Here is a 20,153-nt window from a genome sequence, read left to right as displayed (position 1 = left end):
TGGCATAGATTTACTGGCTGTACTCCTTTCTATCCAGACTCTGAGGTAATCACACTGCCACCAGTCAGCTACCCTAAGGCTCTTACAAAGAGTACCCAATTATATTGTGTAGAATTAATGCTAATACAAATGGCAGGATGTGACCAAAGCAGCAAGGCTTTCAGGTGTGGCCACAGTGTCACTAAAACAAGCATAAGTACAACCACAATGAAAGGTACTAAAGGTATTAAAATATTTAATGATAAATTTATAAAACAGAAATGGGAGAATATGGAAAACAGTAAACAGAGTTTTAACCAGAGAGAGAGAGAAAATAATACAGTTGGATAGTTTTTCACAGGTACAGGAAATGGTATTAAACTTGTTGCTGTTGTTGTGTACTTTCAGCTTATCCCGGTTAGGAATCGCCACAGCGGAACTCTGGTCCGCTAATGTTTGGTTGTGGATTTTTACGTGCCGAGTTACCAGCCCTGGAGCACAACCTTCAACAAAGGCACGCCCATTTACGCATGCCTCCACACAGAAGACACTCTAGCTGAGAATCGAATGGGACAATGTCTTGCTGTGAGGCGACAACGCTACCACAGCACCACTACCGCGGGTCCAACTATTCTCACTAAATGTTCCTGATTGACTAAAGAGTTACTGTTCCCTGATTACTTACTAAAGCAAGGCAAGCTGATGTGTGCTGAGTGTCTTTCCACAGCAAAAGCCAGATGATGTCTCCCTTTGTTTGTGTGGATGTGTGAGATATATGTCCTGTCAGAAAGCTTTCCTGGCAGTTTCCAAAGTGCTGCTGTGAGACTTCCAGAGAAATCAGATGTTGGTTAGAGGATGACATCACCTCTGGTCACCTGCCTCTGGTGCAATATATACATACAGAGCTTTGCTAAGCTCTTTGGCAGCATTTGAAACCTAGAACACAATTTCATTTTTCACACTTTCAGGATTCTCTGATAAACACACACATTTGATCAGTTATGACAATACAACCTAATATACACGCATACATTCTTTCTGTCCAGAAGGACCTACTGTTGATGCATTTTTAACACAAGTAACATTACAAATATATTTTAACTCAAACATCTGTACCAATCAGTGTGATTGTCAAATAGCTTAAATTCTTTACAAACCTCCAGGTAGCTGTGTTGGAATATGTACACATGTACTGCCCTACTCTCCCTGGTACAGATGGCACTACCTCATAACATCACAGAGCCCTTATCAAAAACTGACTGAGAAGTCAACATTTGATTTTTGAAATTAACTATCGTAACGATCCAGCCTTGACATCCCAGTCCCATGTTGATATTAACAGTGTCCTTTCTACCAGGCTAGACAGTGCCTCTGAGGTTGATGGTTGGGCTGCAGCATCATTGCTTATCAGTGTGAAGTTTCAGTATTCAGCCCTTCAAGCCCAGTGCTGGAATGTTGCGTTCCATTTACCTCATCTCTGAACCAGTCCCCAATTTGGTCGTGCTGCCAGTTCAGCAAACCTCTTTCTTGTTGTACCCTCATGCTGCTTCCCATTTGAACCCTAGCTTATTTATTGTCATTCAATGACTCCTTGTATGAGCCCTCTTCCTTGTAACAGGGCAGAGAGGGACCCAGGACCTTATGAAGCTCCCAGTATAGGTTCAGCTCCAAAATGGCAGTCTTCCTCATCTTTGGACTGTTCCCCTCCAAAAGATATTTGCAAGAAGTATATTGAGTCACCTGTTGAATCTTCCTCTATTGGTCTTGGTTGTGAGGATGCTAATTCCCCAACATCCCCCCGATCACTCCATGTTTGAAGAATTCCCAGAAATTTACGAGCTGAATGGGTGTGACCCACAAGCAGCATGTCCTCCATGCCAAGGACACTTCAGAAACCATTCAGTCAGCTCAGCAATCTTCCCACATTAGTGGACATTTTTAAAGTAGCAGCCAATGCAGTTTGGGAAAGCCAGCATTTGATTGCTTGAATACCTAAGAAGGCAGTCCATATCCTTAAGCCTTCCAGGAAGAGGAGTTTTTGATCAGACTCCCAAATTAGATACTATAAGTTCAACAGCTGCTCTAATGTCAGAAATCCCAGTGCTTTGTCCACCAGATAGTCAGGAATAGTGGATCATATCTGAAGGTGAATCTGCATGTCCTGTGCTTAGGACACTTAATCCATCATGTGGGCTAGATAATTTCTGGAGGGATCTGCCAGATGAAGTACACCAGACCATAGCACATAGAGATGATAGACTTGCTAAGGACAGTCTTCTTCCCTGTTAGTAGCTGTCTTGGCTAGAACAGTCCTCGTGATGTGTATCACGTGCAGTGCAGCAAAAGATTTGACTAGGGCTGTGGGAATCTGATATTACCAATCGCTATCATGCATGGCTTTACCTAATGGACTTTGCTGAGGACATGGAAGTGGCTTTCATTTAACTTTCCTTTTCAAGAGTTTGTTGGACTAGATATTAAGGCCCATCTTGAGAACATAGAGAACAGTATGTCTGTGAGTGTCCGGTTTGGTTGTATTAATGCACCTTGACACAGAGGAGCAAATGCCAAATGTTTGTCATGTCATACAGTAACAAACCAGTTAGGCTCTTAACTGCCAAGGGATTTCCAGAGGTTGTATGGTCCCAGAGTTAAGGGTCCTTGGCAATCATTTGGCAGCTGTGGGCAACTCACAGGTGCTTAGCAGCAGCTCTAAAGCCTTGCTCAACTACACCCTTTTGGAGCCAGTTGGGGGTCATCAGTTTCTTCATCTTTCTACTTACAAGCTAATCACCAAGGACAGATCAGTCAAGACAGTCAGGATTCCATTTCATTCAACTGAAGTTCTACTCTCCTCACACTTGCCCAGTTTTTGTGCCCTGTTGGAAAGAGGTGGTATAAATTAATCTCTTAGCCCTTCTTTTTAAAAGAGCCATGCATGAGGTCCCATCATACCAGAAAGGATTTGGATTTTATTCCAGGTTGTCTGTATTAAAAAAAATCCATATTAAACATAGGTGATATAAATACCTTTGTCCCAAAGGAAAACTTTTGTATGGCCACAAGTAGCAGTTGTCTAATCCTTCCTTGCTTAACCAGAGAAGACTGGATGCGCTCTTTGGACCTCCAGGGCACCTTTCTCATTGCCAAATGGTCCCAGAGGTTCATACCTGTCTGAGTTGAAGACTGTCATTATCCATTCTAGTCTCTTCCATTTAGTCTTGCTTAAGCCCCAAAGATGTTTACCAAGTGCATATCTGTGGTAGCAGCTCATTAGAGACTGTAGGGAGTCAAGATATTTCCTTCTTTAGTTGACTGTCTACTGTCTTCTTCTGCATTTCAAGCTATGGTACTTGGTAGTCTCTGACCTCATTATCCTGATCTCATATAATAACATGACACTTTTCAATGTCACAGCTAATGCTTTCACAGCTGATGACATTAATAGACTTCAGTTTGGGTTCCAAAACACTTAGTTCACTACTACTGACAGACAGTATCTAATACCTTCATCTGAAGGTATCTTCCCTTATTTAAAAGTCTCCCTTCTTCTCTGATTCCCTGTACTGGGTCTCATGGGTGCAACTTTTCCCATGGTTCCTTATGCTGTCTACCATATGAGGAGTTCTGCAGTAGCTTTAATAGTCAAGCAGTCACAAATTGCCGTGTTCTGCCAGACCGTCATCTGTAGATCTTGCAAGCACCACCTGTTGTGGTGGAAGAATCTTGCCAGTTTTTCCATGGGCATTCCTATTCATTTACCCACTCAATCGGCTACAGTAATCACAGGTACATCAGCCCTGAGTTGGGGGACATTATAGTGGGCAGATGGTTCAAGGTGTCTATATCATCATACTTATAGAGCTGACAAAATGTATCTGTAATCCTTCCAAGATCTAATTCCTTGAATTCACCAGCTCTGGTAGTGGCCAGTAATCATCCTTTTTTTGAGGTGAACATGAAGGTATCATCATCATCTCTTCAGCCTTTCTAAGGCTTGCAGTTGGGTAAAAAAACTCTTTGCATGAGTCTTTAACATCTTTCTCTGTTCAGGCTTGTAGTTACAATCCAAATACCTAAAGTCGTCTCTCCTAATGGGCTTAAGGATAATAGACCTTTTTCTAACGTATGTCCTAATACCAAAATGTTTGAAAAACATTTGTACAAACAACTATTTAACCACATTAACAGCTATGGTCTGTTATGTGATGCATAACATGGCTTTTGCAACATTGTCACTATCTTCATTGCCATGGTAAGGGCCACTGATACCATTTATTGCAACATAAATGAGAAACTCGTTACTACAGGTCTCTTTGTTGGCATGACAAGGGCTTATGAAACAGCCAGTCATAACCGTCTTGTCAGTAAACTCAAACAAGACTCAACTTTAGAGATAACACTCTGCTGGTTTCTCAGCTCTCTGAAAGACACAAACTTCCAAGTCCATGGTAATGTGTAGCTCTCTACTGCTGGTACAGTTAATACAGGTGTACAAAAAGGTTCTGTGGTAGGTCCTTTACTCTTTTCCCTCTTTGTCAATGATCTACCCATAGAACTACCAAGATGTGCATTAATAATGTATGCAGGTGATATGGTGCTCTTGTAATCCAGTAAAAGCAACTCTGCCTTGTAGACCAAATTACAGGCCAACTTCACTAAATTATGCACCTGGCCCACATCTAACATGCTACCAATTAACTATAAGAAAACTAATGTTATTGTCTTCTCCTTACCAAAGAAATTAAGATTGTAAGGTGGAGGTCAACCCCTCATTGGTCAGATCCGACCACAAGCAAATCACCCTAGACATCTACATCCCGCTCCCACCCCCCATTAGGAAAACAACTGTAACAAATTTCTCCAAAGCCAACTTCACGCTTCTTAAGACAGAAGTGGCAAACTTCACGACACCCATGCAGATGGACAATAGAGGTACGACTGCTGAATCCTACACAAATGCACTTTATAAGCACTTACACGAGTGCTTGGATTGTGCTATCCCTAACAGAACCAAGATGCTATCCTCCAAGGAAGCCAATCTGGTGGTCTTCTGCCATAAACAAACTCTACAACAGAAGAAAGAAACTGTTGCAAAAAAGAGTAAAATCCCACGATTGGAGGAACTCCCTGGTCAGCCTCAGTAAGTAGCTGAGATCCCTCATAAAATCCTCCAAAGCTAGTTATGAAAACAAAATTGCCACTGATTCTAAAGACAACCAGAAAGCATTCTATAGCGATGTCAAAAATCTTAATAGCAACACTCATATCTGCTCTGAGTTACAGCACAATGACACTAAATATACAGAACCAACTGATATTGCCAACATCCTGGCAGATAGGTTCAGTGCTAACTTTACCCCCCTCTCACCCCCTAAAGGACCCATCTTTATACTGGAAGAATGCAAAGTTCCTGCAATCACGGCTGCACAGGTAAAAACCTCACTCTCCAAAGCCAAGAACACAGCATTCATGGGACCTGACAATATCCCAGGCTGCCTTCTACATGAACTACAGAATGAACTGGCACCCCACCCAAGTACCATGTTCAATCATAGCCTCACCTCAGGCTTTGTGCCCATTGAGTGGCGCACCGCGACAGTTATCCCACTCCACAAAGGGGGGCCACAACAGACCCCAGGAACTACCGCCCCATTAGCCTGACGAGCCTTGTCTGCAAGGCCATGGAACGTGTCATCCTGGAACTCATAAACAAAGACATTGGAGATCTCCAAACTCTGGATCCCACACAGTTTGGGTTTGTAAAAGGCAGATTGTGTCTCCTAAACCTGATAGACTTCTTTGAAGTAGTCACCAAATCCATAGATGAGGGTAAGGGGGTTCACACAGCCTATCTAGATCTCGTCAAGGCATTTGGCACCATCCCCCACTCTGGAATTATAGATAAACTCACTAAACTAGGTATAAATCTGTATGTCACAAGATGGGTTGCCAACTGGCTTACTGACAGAACCCACACTGTGAAAGCAGCAGACTCCAAATCAGACTTCAGACCAGTGACAAGTGGAGTATCACAGGGTTCAATCCTGGGTCCTCTCCTGTTTGGTATCTACTTCTCTGAAGTACAGGCTAACACAGATGGTCTTTGGCTAACTAAATTTGCAGATGACTGCAAACTAGGAGCCATAATCAGAACTTCTAACGATGTGGACATCCTACAAAAGGGCCTCACTGAGACAGATGCCTGGTGTCAAAGACATGGTCTCAAGCTCAATGCCAAAAAGTGCATTGTCATCCCCTTTGGTACAAACTCTGTACCCATGCACTACCACATAGGCGGTAGTCTACTTAATACCGAAAGTGTGATAAGAGACCTTGGGACACAGGCGGACAGTAGTCTCTCCTTTTGATAATCACATCGCCACAGTGGTCAGGAAATCCTTATACGTGGCACACCTCATCACAAAAGGTTTCTCATACAGAAAAAAAAGAGGTCATTGTTCCCCTCTACTCATCATTCATTAGACCCATTATAGAGTACAATGCCCCTTTTGGTATGTACCTCACAAGACATCTACAACAACTGGAAAGGCCGCAAAAATACCTCACAAAGAAGATTACTGGCCTCAAACAGATGCCTTACGCAGACTGTCTCAAAAATCTCCAGCTTTACTCCGTCGCATATCGCCTACTCAGAGGCGATCTCTGCCTAACATACAAAGCTATGTCAAACCCAGAGCTGTTGGACATGCACCACTTAAAGAAATCCCAATCCCTCCGAGCTACACGCTGTAGGGACCTAAACCTTGTCACCACAATAAACAGAACATGCTGGAGGGATAGATTCCTGTCCCAGAGACTTCCCATACTCTGGAACAGACTACCTATCTATGTCAAACAGAGCTCCTCATTAGCACTCTTCAAGAAAAATCTTGATGATTGGATGGGTAATAGGAAATTCACCCTGGGGATCACTTCTGTGTTCTGCTTGACAGGGGCACAGGAAAATAATTTTCTTGGGTGGCGAAAGCTAGGGTACCTTTTTGGCTAGGCTTGTATAGGCCCTAGGGCCAATAGCCTAGTAGCTACCTATGAACATAATACCTAATGTGCAAGGTTTGAGTCCTTCAGCCTCCATTACTTAACTGTGTGACTGAGCAAGTCACTTAACTAGACACTGCTCCAGGGCTGAGTCTGAAAGCCCATGGAGATCAGTGCTCTACCCTGGAAAATGAATACAAATAAAGTGAAAAAATAAAAATGTCACTGAACAGAGGTACCTAGGCCATATACTTGTCCCTTCTCTGTCATTTATTTACAAAATCTGCATGTGTGGTAAAGTTCTTGCACAGTTAAAATTGTTAGAAGATCATTTAACTCCTCTCACTCACTGCTGGCAGGACCATTGGAAAAACATTTTAATACTAACTGGAATGTCTGGCAGTTGGTGCATTGGGTTAAAGATGTTGACTATAGTTCCTGTGGTACAGAGTTTGAGTCCCTGAGCCTGCATTTGAGTGACCTTGAGCAAGAAACTTATCCAGACAGAGCTTGATGGCAACTGGGAATTTTGGCTAAGCTCAATGGTTCCCCTTACTGCAAGTCTAGTAACTACCTATGAACCTGTGGCCTTCCTTTTCTTGTTATGAATTCAGCCCTCAATACTCATATAATGCAGACTGCTAAGAATATTGTGCAGATCCATTCTTTTAGCAAACTCCCATGTGCAGTATTGTAGTTTGCTAAAAAAAAAATCCAAATGGCTTTCATTACCTCATAGAGCCACTTTCTTCTAAGTGCTATAATTTACAAAGTTCTAAAGCTCTGTTATTGCCCCTTATAAGAAGGAAACTGCCTTTACAAGACAACCCTTATGAACTCAGAAGTACACAGGGCTGCAGTTTCTCTCTGGTAGGCCCCTAAATTAAAACTGCTGTATACAAGAGTCTTTTCAAGATTAGGACCTACTACCTGGGACTACCTGCCTACTGACATTAGGTATCTAGAAACCATTGAATGCTTCAAGTATGCACTGAAGAGTATTGCTTTGCAGAATTTGCCACAGTTAACTTACCACCTCAGCACATAGATAACAGAATACATTTAAGGAACTTTTTTCCACCTCATAATGTGGCATTTTATACATGCATATTTCAAAAGTGTTTAGAAGTATAAGTTTATTCTATGCATGATTGCACTGTATTTTATCCATATTTTGGCTTTTTTTTCTTCTTTGTTCTCTCTATGCAGTCTGACTGGAACTTAATTTTACTGAATCTTAATCTTAATCATTCTGTATATAATATTGTTGATTTATAACATCCTTATATATTTTCTACACTGATGTCAGAAAAGTGTTTAATATAGAAGATTATGAATGGGTTACTCATCATAACCCATTTATGTGTTTGAGACATGGATACCAAGAAATTCACCTTGAGATTGAAATTCGAGATGTCAGTCTTGGCATCCACGTCAAGAGCACATAATAAGGAGCTAGAATCAGTGAGATGATTATAATTCTTCGAAGTGCATGGAGCTTGACCTGCTCCATGTAGTACTACTTGCAGGGAAAAAATCTATAAGTGCTTTCCTGGCTTTCAAACCCGTAAAACACTTTGAAAGCGCTGTCAAGAGAAGATAGTGTAATGTAGTCTGTTACGTTTACACTCCCCTTTCATATCTCTCAACTGTCTAGATTTTGGCAGGACATCCAGATTATAGTTTCATAATTTTTGCCTGTTATAAAATCTGTGGTTTCCAGACAAACCTTTGAGGACTGAAGTCTCTAAATAATGACATCCGTTTGAGTTTCAGAGTTTGTTTCCATCAGGAAATGGATGCTTCTACAGCCTGTTATTTTAACAACTGAATTTGTTTCAGAAGTTGTGGACACTGTCAGTACAGGCAGATTTTACTGCCTAGCACAGAAACTGACCATAACATAAGAACAGGGGGCTTAACATTTAGGTTCAGGTCCTGCGCCACTCCTGCTGCTTAACTGGCTTGTCTCGTTCTGAATATCAGAGCGTAATTAGTGCGCTGCATGCACAACAAGCCTGATGTTCTTCGTGTTTCACTGTTGCAATCATTACATTTGGGTAATCTGCTGGCAGGTTGCCCTCAGTCGGCCTGAATTCCAAAGTCTTGGGTCCTGCGTCAGTTGCTGTCTCCTCTTCCATGACGTTAGGTTGTCAGGGGTATAAAACAAGCAGCCAATGCCATTTTCTTTAGTTTTTCTTGCCGCATGGTGCCCGAAGCAGAAGCAGTTCACAGGTGCTGGTCGTCCGACTCCTGAAATTTTCGAGTTCGAGTTTCAGAACCGAAGTCTTCACTAAAGCTAAGTACCCCGTTGGGGAAACTTTTTTTCTTGCTCCATACCGATGTCAGAAAAAGTTAATTGTATTACTTGTGGGAAGCAAATACCTCATAAGGATTTTCATTTATACTGTATTCCTTGCCTAGGCCCTGATCACAACGTGCCTGGCTGTCGATTTTGTGCTAGATTTAGCCAATGCACTATTAAGCGTTGGTATATTTTTGCCTCAAAATATTTTGGAAACAGATTTAACTACCCTGAAATGTCGTCGGATAGCAATCCAACTACCGGAGTACACAAAAAACGCAAAGAAAAGGACAGAGACAGACCGTTGAGGTCCAAAACTGACGACAATGCTTCTCCTAAGCCAGTCGCCGGTTAGCCGGTACTCAGTGAAATGCTTTCGAAGCCCCTGCTACCTGCTACCTTCGAGTCGCAGGCCCCTACCAAGACCCATATGGAGTCCGGCATGCCACGAGATACTTAAAGTATTGTACCCATGGATATCTCTCCCTCGGATGGGTCCAGAGCCGCTGAGCAGGCACCGGCTTTTGAGGATATATTCAGGCCTCAACATTTTTATATAAAACCGACGACAGCTTCAAAATCAAAGACAAAAGCAACTTCTAAAGCTAAAAAATGACGCATGAGCCACCTGCACAGGCCTCTATGCCCAAAAAACAGATTATCAAAATGGCTGAAGACCTAATTACCTTGATCAGGGGTTCCCAACCCCCTCCTGATAAGAGGCCTAGGCAAGACACTGATTATGACTCTTCAGATCAGGTTTTTATTTCTTCTAATTCCTCTTCTGATCAGGAATTATCTGTACCTCCCTATGAGGATTCTGATGCAGAGGAATCTGTGTCATCTGCATCACTTCCTGAGAATTATTCATTTGGAGAAACCTTGCATACTTTGAGGGAGCATTTTCACTGGGAGAGTCAAGATTTCTCAGAATCAAAAAAGAGGCTCAGGGATTTCCTTCTTCTCCCTCAGCATAGGCCTTTAGCCATACCTCCTGTTTTAGACATTGTGGATGATGTGTTTTCGGAGTCAAGCTTGACTCCAGACTCCTTACCACCGGGTCCCAGCAAGCCAGACAGATATTACAGGGTCCCTGACTCGCACAAATTTTTATTTCGAAACCCTGCTGCTGACCCTGAAACTATTTCACAGGGTCCAAAGGGGAAGGCCTCAACAGCAAAAAATCCTACCCCCTCTGACAGAGATTCAAGGGCACTGGATAGATGGGGAAAGAAGGTTTATACATCTGCAACCTTGGCAATTAGGGCCTTAAACTGCCAGTTTCATATGCATACATGTTATGGGATTGCTGAAACAGAAAATGATGTTGATTTCTGAATGTGCAGAAAATAAAGAATTGCAGGAGTTATTGCATGCAGCTGAACAAGTTGGAAAGCATACTTTGCAATGTGGTTTTTATTCCTTAGAGGCCTCCTGCAGGGCCGCAGTTACTGGATCTTTGATTAGGAGGCATGCCTGGCTAAAAGAGCAACATTTGCCTGATCATGTTAAAGCTAAATTACTGGATGCACCTTTACAGCATGATACTCTGTTTGGTATTAAGGCAGAAGAGGTTTTAAAGAAAATGGAAGACAAAGCTAAGTCTATGCAAACTGTAAAAGACTTCTTACAAGTGCAGCCACCAAGATTCAGTAGACACTGGCCTACAAAAAATTGGTCCTTTCCTGTGTCCGACAGAGCTCAAAGGGGCAAATCCAGACGCCCTAAAGGTTCTAGATACCAGGCACAAGTTTCTTACAGGTCAAAGCAATGGAGTGCTTCTACTTCCAAATCTGGAGGAGATAAAGCGCAACCCTACAGAAAACAGTCCCAATGACTTCCCTCTGCCATCACCAAGCACTTACCTTTTGGCAGCACCCTTAGGGGGAAAATTAGCACTTTTTGCTCAAAATTGGCAGTTATTAACCCAGGACAAGTGGGTGCTAAACATAGTATCTCAGGGATACAGATTTCACTTCCATACTCTGCCAATGGCAAATGGTTGGCTGGATCTGCCAAAACATCAATGGGCAGAGGCACAGAAACAGGTTCCATCCCTCATGGATATGGGGGCTGTTCAGCCAGTGCCAGAACAGGAAAAAGGACAAGGTTTTTATTCAAGACTGTTCTTGGTACCCAGAAAAGACAAGGCCTGGTGCCCAATACTGGACTTATCAATTTTGAACACATACCTGGACATTCCAGAATTCAAAATGCTAACTTTACAGCAGCTTCTGCCCATGCTGGGCAGGAACGCTTGGCTGGTGACATTAGATCTAAAAGAGGCATAGCTGCATATCCCAATAAGGGAAACGGGCAGAAGATACCTCCGTTTCAAGGCTGGCTGTATGCATTACCAATTCTCTATGTTGCCCTTTGGCTTATCTACTGCGCCCAGTGTCTTTACAAAGTGCCTGGCACCAGTAATTGCATTTTGCAGACAAACAAGTATACAGATTTATCCTTACTTGGACGACTGTCTCATTCAAGCAGAGAACAGGGACATTCTTCTTCAGCACCCAGCGTTTGTGAAAAGGCTTCTAACATGCCTAGGGTACACAATAAATGAAAAGAAATCACAGCTGGTACCCTCTCAAAAGATAACATTCCTGGGTGCAAGCTTGAATACAACTGCCCAGATGGCTTTCCTCACACCAGACAAACAGCCAACTGACTACTTACTTCAAACTGATGACAACAAAAACCCAGTTATCTGCAAGACAAACTCTACAGGCTTTGGGGTTCATGACATCCTGCATCCTACTGATTCCATATGCAAGACTGCATATGAGGAAACTACAATGGTACCTAAAAAGTTTATGGAGTCAACATTGTCACAGTCTGGAAGCAATGATTCCTCTCATTCCCTGCCTACAACAGGAGTTTCTATGGTGGGCAAAGGCATGTTACCAGAACATGGGACAGGCTTTCTGTCTACCTTAACAACAGATGCATCAGATTATGCATGGGGGGCCCACCTGGCAGAAAGATGCATTCAGGGCATATGGACCCCAAAACAAATGCATCTGCATATCAATCAAAAAGAGATGTTAGCTGTTCAAAATGCCCTGACAGCCTTCAAGGACTTACTTCATCCAGGACAACTACAGATAGAGACTGACAACACCACGGTGATGTGGTATATAAGCAAGCAGGGGGGCATGCACTCCATACCCCCTTTGCAGACTAGCCATGGCACTGTGGTACACAGCCTTGACTTACCAAGTACATCTTCAAGCTCAATTCCTGTCAGGAAAGCAAAATACTCTGGAAGATGATTTTTAAGCAGAAATCTTATGGACCCTCACGAGTGGAAACTAGATCCACAAGTCTTCAGCATGATAATAAAGAAATGGGGGAGACCAGACATATTTTCCTCTCCTCTAAATTATCAACTGAAAAAATTCTGCACAAGGACTTGTCACGGACAAGCATGGAAAGTGGATGCCCTATCCTTCAGTTAGAAAAACCTATCAGTTTATCCCTTTCCTCCTCTGCCTCTTCTTCCCAAGGTACTACTAAAAGTCAGACAGGAGAAACCAAAGATGATACTAATTGCCTCAGACTGGCCCCGCCAATACTGGTACCCAATCCTAAGGAACATGTCTCAATTCCCAGCTTGGTACTTGCCTCAAATACCTCATTTACTGTCCCAACAAAACAATCAAATCCTGCACAATCGGCTCCAAACACTGAACCTGGCAGCATGGCTGATCATGTAGTTATTCAAAGTTAGTAAAGCTGTGATGTCATTTTGGAAGCCAGAAGGCCTAGTACTAGAAAATCTTATGCTGATAAATGGAAGAGAGTCTGTGCTTGGAACCAAGCACAAGGAGCTGATACAGCAGAGCCAAATATTCCTCAGATTTTACAATACTTGACTGAGATGCTTGACAAAGGCCTATCTTTTTCATCAATAAAAATCCATGCCTCCGCCATCTCGACTCATTACAACACAGAGCCACCAGTCTTTTCTCATCCTTTACTAAAGCAGTATCTCAGAGGGGTCAAAAATTTAAGGCCTCCCAGAAGATCACCAGTTCCTGCATGGGACCTCAATTATGTGTTGGAAAAGCTCACCCTGCCTCTATTTGAACCAGCTGCTATTGCAGACCTAAAGTTCTTATCATGGAAAACAGCCCTGCTCCTGGCAATTACTTCAGCAAGAAGAGTCTCAGAGCTACAGGCCCTCATGGCTGTGGAGTCTTATCATTTTTTACCCAGACAGGGTGTCCCTGAGGACCAATCCTTCATTTATGCCTAAGGTGGTTTCCAGGTGGCTCTTAACCAAACTATTCATCTGCCAACCTTTTATCCAAATCCGCAGAACAAGGGATTCTGCATTCATTGGACGTACATAGACAGCTAAGATTCTACTTGAGCAGGACTAAATCTCTAAGAAAAACTGAGCAGTTACTAGTGACATATGCTGCAGGATCAGAAGGAAAGGCAATTTCAAAGCAGACTATTTCAAAGTGGATAAGCCACTGCATTCGTTTCTGCTACTTACACAATGGCAAACCTATGCCAAGGGGCATTTGGTTTCATTCCACCAGAGCTGCAGCTACATCAGCAGCCTTTCTCAGAGGAGTACCAACCAAAGACATTCTAGAGGCTGCTACTTGGAGTTCTGTTCACACTTTTACAAAGCATTATCATTTGCCTCTCTACTCTAAGTCCAGGGCAGGCTTTGCCAATGCAGTTCTGCAGGGCCATACAGCCGCCCCTAATGCTGTTTAGCTCCAGCCTCCCATCCATAGCTTTGGGATTCTACCCAAATGTAATAACTGCAACAGTGAAACACGAAGAACATAGTACAGTTGTGTACACTTAACCATAAATGAAGATGTTCGAGTGTATTCACTGTTGCAGTCCAGGTTACCCGCCCGCCATCCCCCTTTTATTCTGGAGTTTCTCTTTCCTTCACCATCTTCTACAACCTATGTGGTGTATTTGCTTGTAGATGAAGGTAACGTTTGTATTGTTGCATGTGTATAGTTTATATATATATATATATATATATATATATATATATATATATTTTGCTACCTTTTTGGGGGCACCTGACATCTGGGGCAATAAAACTAAAGAAAATGACGTTGGCTGCTTGTTTTATACCACTGACGACCTGACGTCATGGGAGAGGAGACAGCAACCGATGCAGGACCCAAGACTTTGGAATTCAGGCCAACTGAGGGCAACCTGCCAGCAGATTACCCAAATGTAATGACTGCAACAGTGAATGCACACGAACATCTACATTTATGGTAAGTGTACACAACTGTACTTTTTAGAGCATAATGGCTACACTCTGTGCACTACATAAGCCCTGTGACTCATCACCAGCTTTCACTAAGCTGCAGCTCGATTTTCTAAGTTGTATCTTTATACCATCAGTTTATTGGGAGTATATTAAAATTTTTTTAAACTTTGCTTTTGTGATTAAATTTAAAATAGAGCAGATATCCTCTGAAAACTGCCTCCATCAGGTGAGAGTTCTTTGTCCTGTCGTACTAATTTTTTAAAATTTCAGAAACATTGTCCTCTGCGATGCCTGTTCGTATATTTGAGATTATTTGAAGAAGTTCAAGGTAATGGAGATAAACTGACTGCTTTCTTATGCCATTCTGCTTGCTTCTTCCACTCTGTGTGCATTATGGAAGGTTTTGTACCCAGTGGATTGGAGATTATTATTTTTTTAATGAAAAAATGTATTGTTGTTGTAAAGGTGCTGTATGAAAAATGGGTGCTATGGCTGTAAAGTTTGCTTCATGAATATATTTATTTTTATTTTTGTTTTTATTTATCCTTTGTTGACCAGGTTAGTCTTAATAGGCTAATGACCCCTTTTTTTAGGGGAGATCTGACGTGGTATTTCTGCTACTGGGAAAATTTGGCTAGGGCATATGTTAGACATCTGTAATAATTGACTTCAGGAAGAATTGCCAATATTAAGTTGGACTGTTGCTGTGTTTAAACAGTGGGATTCACAAAATCTGTGGACGGACTGTCTTGTGTTGCCTTTTCTTCTGCTGCTTGTATATTTTAACTATAATGGCAGTGATTTGTAAGTGAAGCAGTTATGAATGTACAGATGCTGCATAGGTGCAGAAGTCTGATATGCTGTATTTGCTTGTTGTTGGCAAACATTTTATTTTTCTGTCTTTTAGGTAGTATACCCACCTCACACAAAGCTAACAGATAAAGAGGTAAGTTGAGAAGCTTTAATTTCTTCTTAGTTTTTAGATTTGAAAGAGCTAAGCATGGTTAGCAGTTGCAACCTTATTAACTTATCTTTTTTATTGTGTATTGTTAATATGCTCATTTGAATATCATAGTCTCTCCCATGTACTTCAGTTCTTAGTTTATTCCTGTTCACTTCCTGTCTGCATTATTTCTGTTGAATGTGACCTTTAGACAGGCTTTCATTTGTTGTGTAAAGTTGAAAATGTTGGCATCAGTGGGGTTGGGGAAACTACATTTTGTTGTCTCGTAGCTGTTGCTTTGAGAATGCACTGGCAGAGGGTTGGTTAAAATTATTATTTATTATTATTCTGTGGCAGTTCAGATTGGAGATAAGGGGAATGTTTGTAAAATGTCACCAATGTGTACAGTCAAATAATTTTGCATAATAATTCCAGTTTAAGAAGTTACACAGAATCAGCTTGTAAAAAAATGTACAGGCCATTTAGAATGCAGATTTTAAAGTAATAGTAGTTTTATTAGGTCTGATGGTGCTGTAAAAAGGAAGATGCATGGTGTTACCGTATGGAGCTTTGCCATGCTGACACATTTCACTTTCATTTATTCTCTTAAATGCTGTTCTTAACACATTTTGGCGTGTGTTTTTAATGTTAACATACTGTGCATCTGCTATCGATGCAGCTTACTTTTCCATTACAATTTAGATTTTAGTTTACTGTTTCATCACAAATCCTGTCTTTAGTATAACCGAGTCTGGCTAAAATACAAGGCACGCATCTGTACTGGGCCAGATTCAATAATGCTTACACTAAGGGAACACTGCATGTATGTATTCAAGAACATCCCTACCACATTTTTTGTGCGTTCTAGTCACTCAGAAAGATTATCTTAGCTAAGCATACATGCAGTCTACACTTTGCAGTATCCTTTATGAATCCTTACCAACATTTAAAGCTACGAAAACTAAAATTAGAAGGAATAAGATGTGAGTTATGCCAGTGTTGTCTGTTCACTCAGAATGGTGTACACTTAGTGTAGGTGTTATTGAATCCCGGGGACTGTCTATATAAACATAAGAATCTTTTACTTGGGGAGGACATTGATGCAGTACAAAGTGCTTCCCTTACTAAAACGGCAGTAAACTAAATCAAAATCATTATCACCTTACTGTTTGCAGCTGTATCAGAACTGTGTATAATACTGAGAGAAATTGACCATGACATTTCTTTAAAATCCTGTGGTATTTGTCATAAAGAGTAGGAGTGAGGTCTATTTATTAAGCTGATAAAACATTTTAATATATTGAAAGGAACATTCTCGGAGAGTGCATGTAGCATTTCACTACTTTATTATACTTTCGGTGAAAGACACCATGTTATGTAAAACTGGGACCTTGAACACCATTTCATTTTATTGTGAAGAATCTTGTGACATTTTTTACACTGACCAGCATATCTTGTTAAAATTATGCTGCAGATGAGTTTTTTATGTCTCAATACTATTGCATTTTAAGATATTTTAAGGTAAATTGGTCTAAATAAAACTTGCAGTGTTTTTTTTCTAATTCCATTAAACCCTTTCTCAAGCATCACTTGTCCTTTTAGTATATTGTGCATAACAGCCAGATTTTTCAGAATAATTGCCACATTAGAAACACCGCTTGGTTACGTATTCTGTGATTTGTGGACTTATTAATGGTAATGCTTTTAATAGTACTCAGATTTTTTGAAATTTGTTCTATTCATCAGCCGTACACATCTACTTATCCACCAGTCTTCCCTCAACTCCTTCATTCTTTCTTAACCCCACCATTCCACACGTATCTAAAACCCTACCTCCAAACAAAACTTAGCTCATTTAAGCCAACCCACCCAAAAGGAAAACTCAAGTACTTTCTACACCTAAACCTCAACCAATCCCTACTCTCCTCTTCCTTTTTATTCGCAGGTGACATACATCCCAACCCTGGCTCAGGGCTACCCTCACCCCCTGATATTACCCTAATACAAACCTCTATTCCCTAATCCCATATCCCACAAAAACACATCTCATTTTACTCCATCAACCTGAGAAGCCTAGTAAACAAAACTGCTGAATTCCATTCTTGGATTTCACTGCACTCACCTGACATCATAACCCTTTGCGAGACTTGGCTAAAACCCCTCATCTCAGATAACGACCCCCCCAGTTATAACATCCTACGACTAGGTCGAACCAAAACAAAGGAGGTGGTGTTGCTATCATGTACACTGAAAACCTCACAGCAACCTCTCTAATATCCCCCTTCGCTTCAGACTGTCCTGCAGAACTTCTTTTGGCCAACTATGAAATCACTCTCTACACCTCACTTAGCATTGCTGCAATCTACATCACACCTGGCAACAGCATTACAATATTAGAAAGTATTCTTTCTTCTCTGTCCTCTCACCTCCTCAATGAGACTATAATCGGGGGATGTCAACATCAGCTGGTCAACACTCACCACCATATCCCCTTCCACCTCCATTAACTTGCATGGTTTCACCCAACTAGTAACTACACCTACTTATATCACTAAATCCACTACCCACACAGCTTTATTAGACTGGATCCTAGTATCACATCCCCAAAATTATCACTTCACCAAAAATTGTACCTGACACCCTCAGTGACCACTCTTCAATCAAACTCCTCTGTTTTACTCCACACATACTCAAACCCCACACAATCAAAGCATGCCACAAACTAAAACCCTTTGACCCTAATGAACTAAACAGTCAACTCTGTGCTATTAACTGGACCTTTCTCAGCCAACTACCCCTCAATGAAGCTGTCACAGAATTTAATAACCTATTCCTTAAAATGCTCAACTCCCTTGCCCCCATACATAGTGTCAGAATAAAATCTGCCGTATCCCCTTGGCTAACTCCCTCCACCCACTCCCTAATGGCACAGAGGGACAAAAATTGGAAACCCTGGACCAAAACTAAACTGCCCATCCACCTCCATCAATATAGACAACTTCGTAACCTTACTAAGAAAGCAATTAACAATGACAAGAGAAACTACTACTCTAACCCCCCCCCCCCGAAACACACCTACATAACCCCCAAAAATTCTGGCATACTATAAATCAAATCCTTCATCCAGGTAACCCATCCACTCCCCACCCAGGTCCAACAATCCCTCCCTCCAAACCGCTTCTAACTTTAACTCCCACTTCATAGACTCCATGAGCAAACTGATCAGCCACCCTAACTCCAACTCAACCTCACCCACCATCCCTCCTACTCCGTCCAGCATCTCCCCTTCTTTCTGCTTAAAAACTGTATCCACCAGCTCTATAAAATCTATGCTCATTAAGCTCAAACCTTGTTCTCCCTCTATAGATGGTCTCCAGACACTCTTTCTCCAGCTAGCTGCCAACTCCAGAGCCCTGCCCATTTCTATTCTCATCAATCGATCTATCACTGAAGCTACAGTCCCAGCCATATGGAAAAATCTCTACACTTTTCCCATCCATAAAAGAGGCAACTCCACCGAACTGGCCAACTATAGGCCCATTGCAATTCTATCACCCCTGTGTAAGTTCTTAGAAAAATGTGTACACAAACAAATACTACATTACCTCACACAAGAAAACCTAATAACCCCCACCCAACATGGCTTCCGCCCTGGTCATAGTATCTCTAATGCCCTCATCTCCTTTATAAACACCATCTCTCAAGCTAGAGACCAGAATAAACTAGCCTACTGTCTCTTTCTTGACCTCTGAAAGGCATTTGACACCATTTTCCACCCACTCCTCTTAGTCAAACTTTCTCAATTAAACCTATCCTCCACCACAATCTCCTGGTTCTCTAGTTACCTCAGCAATCATTTCCAATCTGTCAAATGGAACTCTGCAACCTCCCCAGAACTCCCTATACAGATGGGAGTACCCCAAGGGTCAATTTAAGGACCACTGCTATTTAATATGTTTACTAATCAATTATCTACCTCAACCCCACAGTCATCAGTAGTGCAGTATGCAGATAACTCAACTGTTATCTCCATAGCTGATACCCTTCCTGAGCTCCACACTTTAATGCAGGACTCCTTCTTGTCTGTTGAAAACTGGCTCAACCAAAACCAGCTTATCTTAAATCCAAAGAAGACCCAACTCTTACTCTTTGTACCAAAAACAATGGCCCACTAAAACCATCCTGTTCCATCACCTCCCACAGTAACACACCCATCTCAGTGGAAAGCCACACCAAACTCCTAGGGATCATTATTGATGATCAGCTAAAATTTGACCTGCATGTTCTAAGTAACATAAAGAAAGCCCATCAAAAACTTGGTCTCCTTTGTAGAAACAAAAAACTTCTCTGTAGTACCGCTAAAATTGCTCTTTCACACACCTACCTACTACCAACCCTTATAATAACTATTTACACTATATACAAACATCCATGATAAACATTTGTTTTATCCAAGAAAGGTAATCAATATTTATCTAACAATCTCTCCAATTTTTGGTAAGCTAGTCTTTTGTGTGTTACATTTGATGATATTTGATGAATAGTTTGCATTTCTTTTTTACATACAGATTTTGCTATTGAAGTAAACGCAGTAAACATAAGATCTTGCTTATTTTTCCAGTTCAATATAATTATTTTTCGAGCAATAGCTAGAATTGACC

General features: G+C 41.5%; 1 protein-coding gene across 2 annotated transcripts in view; it reads left to right on the top strand.

Moving 5' to 3' along the window:
* The window catches only part of DENND6A (DENN domain containing 6A), a 1,110,795-nt gene that overhangs the window by 69,556 nt on the left and 1,021,086 nt on the right, over window positions 1-20,153 (top strand). For both annotated transcript variants that reach the window (XM_044078774.1, XM_044078775.1), the window contains exon 2: window positions 15,457-15,495. In XM_044078774.1, the coding sequence (XP_043934709.1) occupies window positions 15,457-15,495 (39 nt within the window). The remainder of the gene's footprint in view (window positions 1-15,456; window positions 15,496-20,153) is intronic.

The sequence above is a fragment of the Protopterus annectens genome, chromosome 7.part1, assembly GCF_019279795.1.
Source record: "Protopterus annectens isolate FY-2018-M chromosome 7.part1, PAN1.0, whole genome shotgun sequence".
Taxonomy (NCBI): domain Eukaryota; kingdom Metazoa; phylum Chordata; order Ceratodontiformes; family Protopteridae; genus Protopterus; species Protopterus annectens.
The sequence above is the reverse complement of the archived record's forward strand: the minus strand, read 5'-3'. Positions and strand labels throughout refer to the sequence as shown.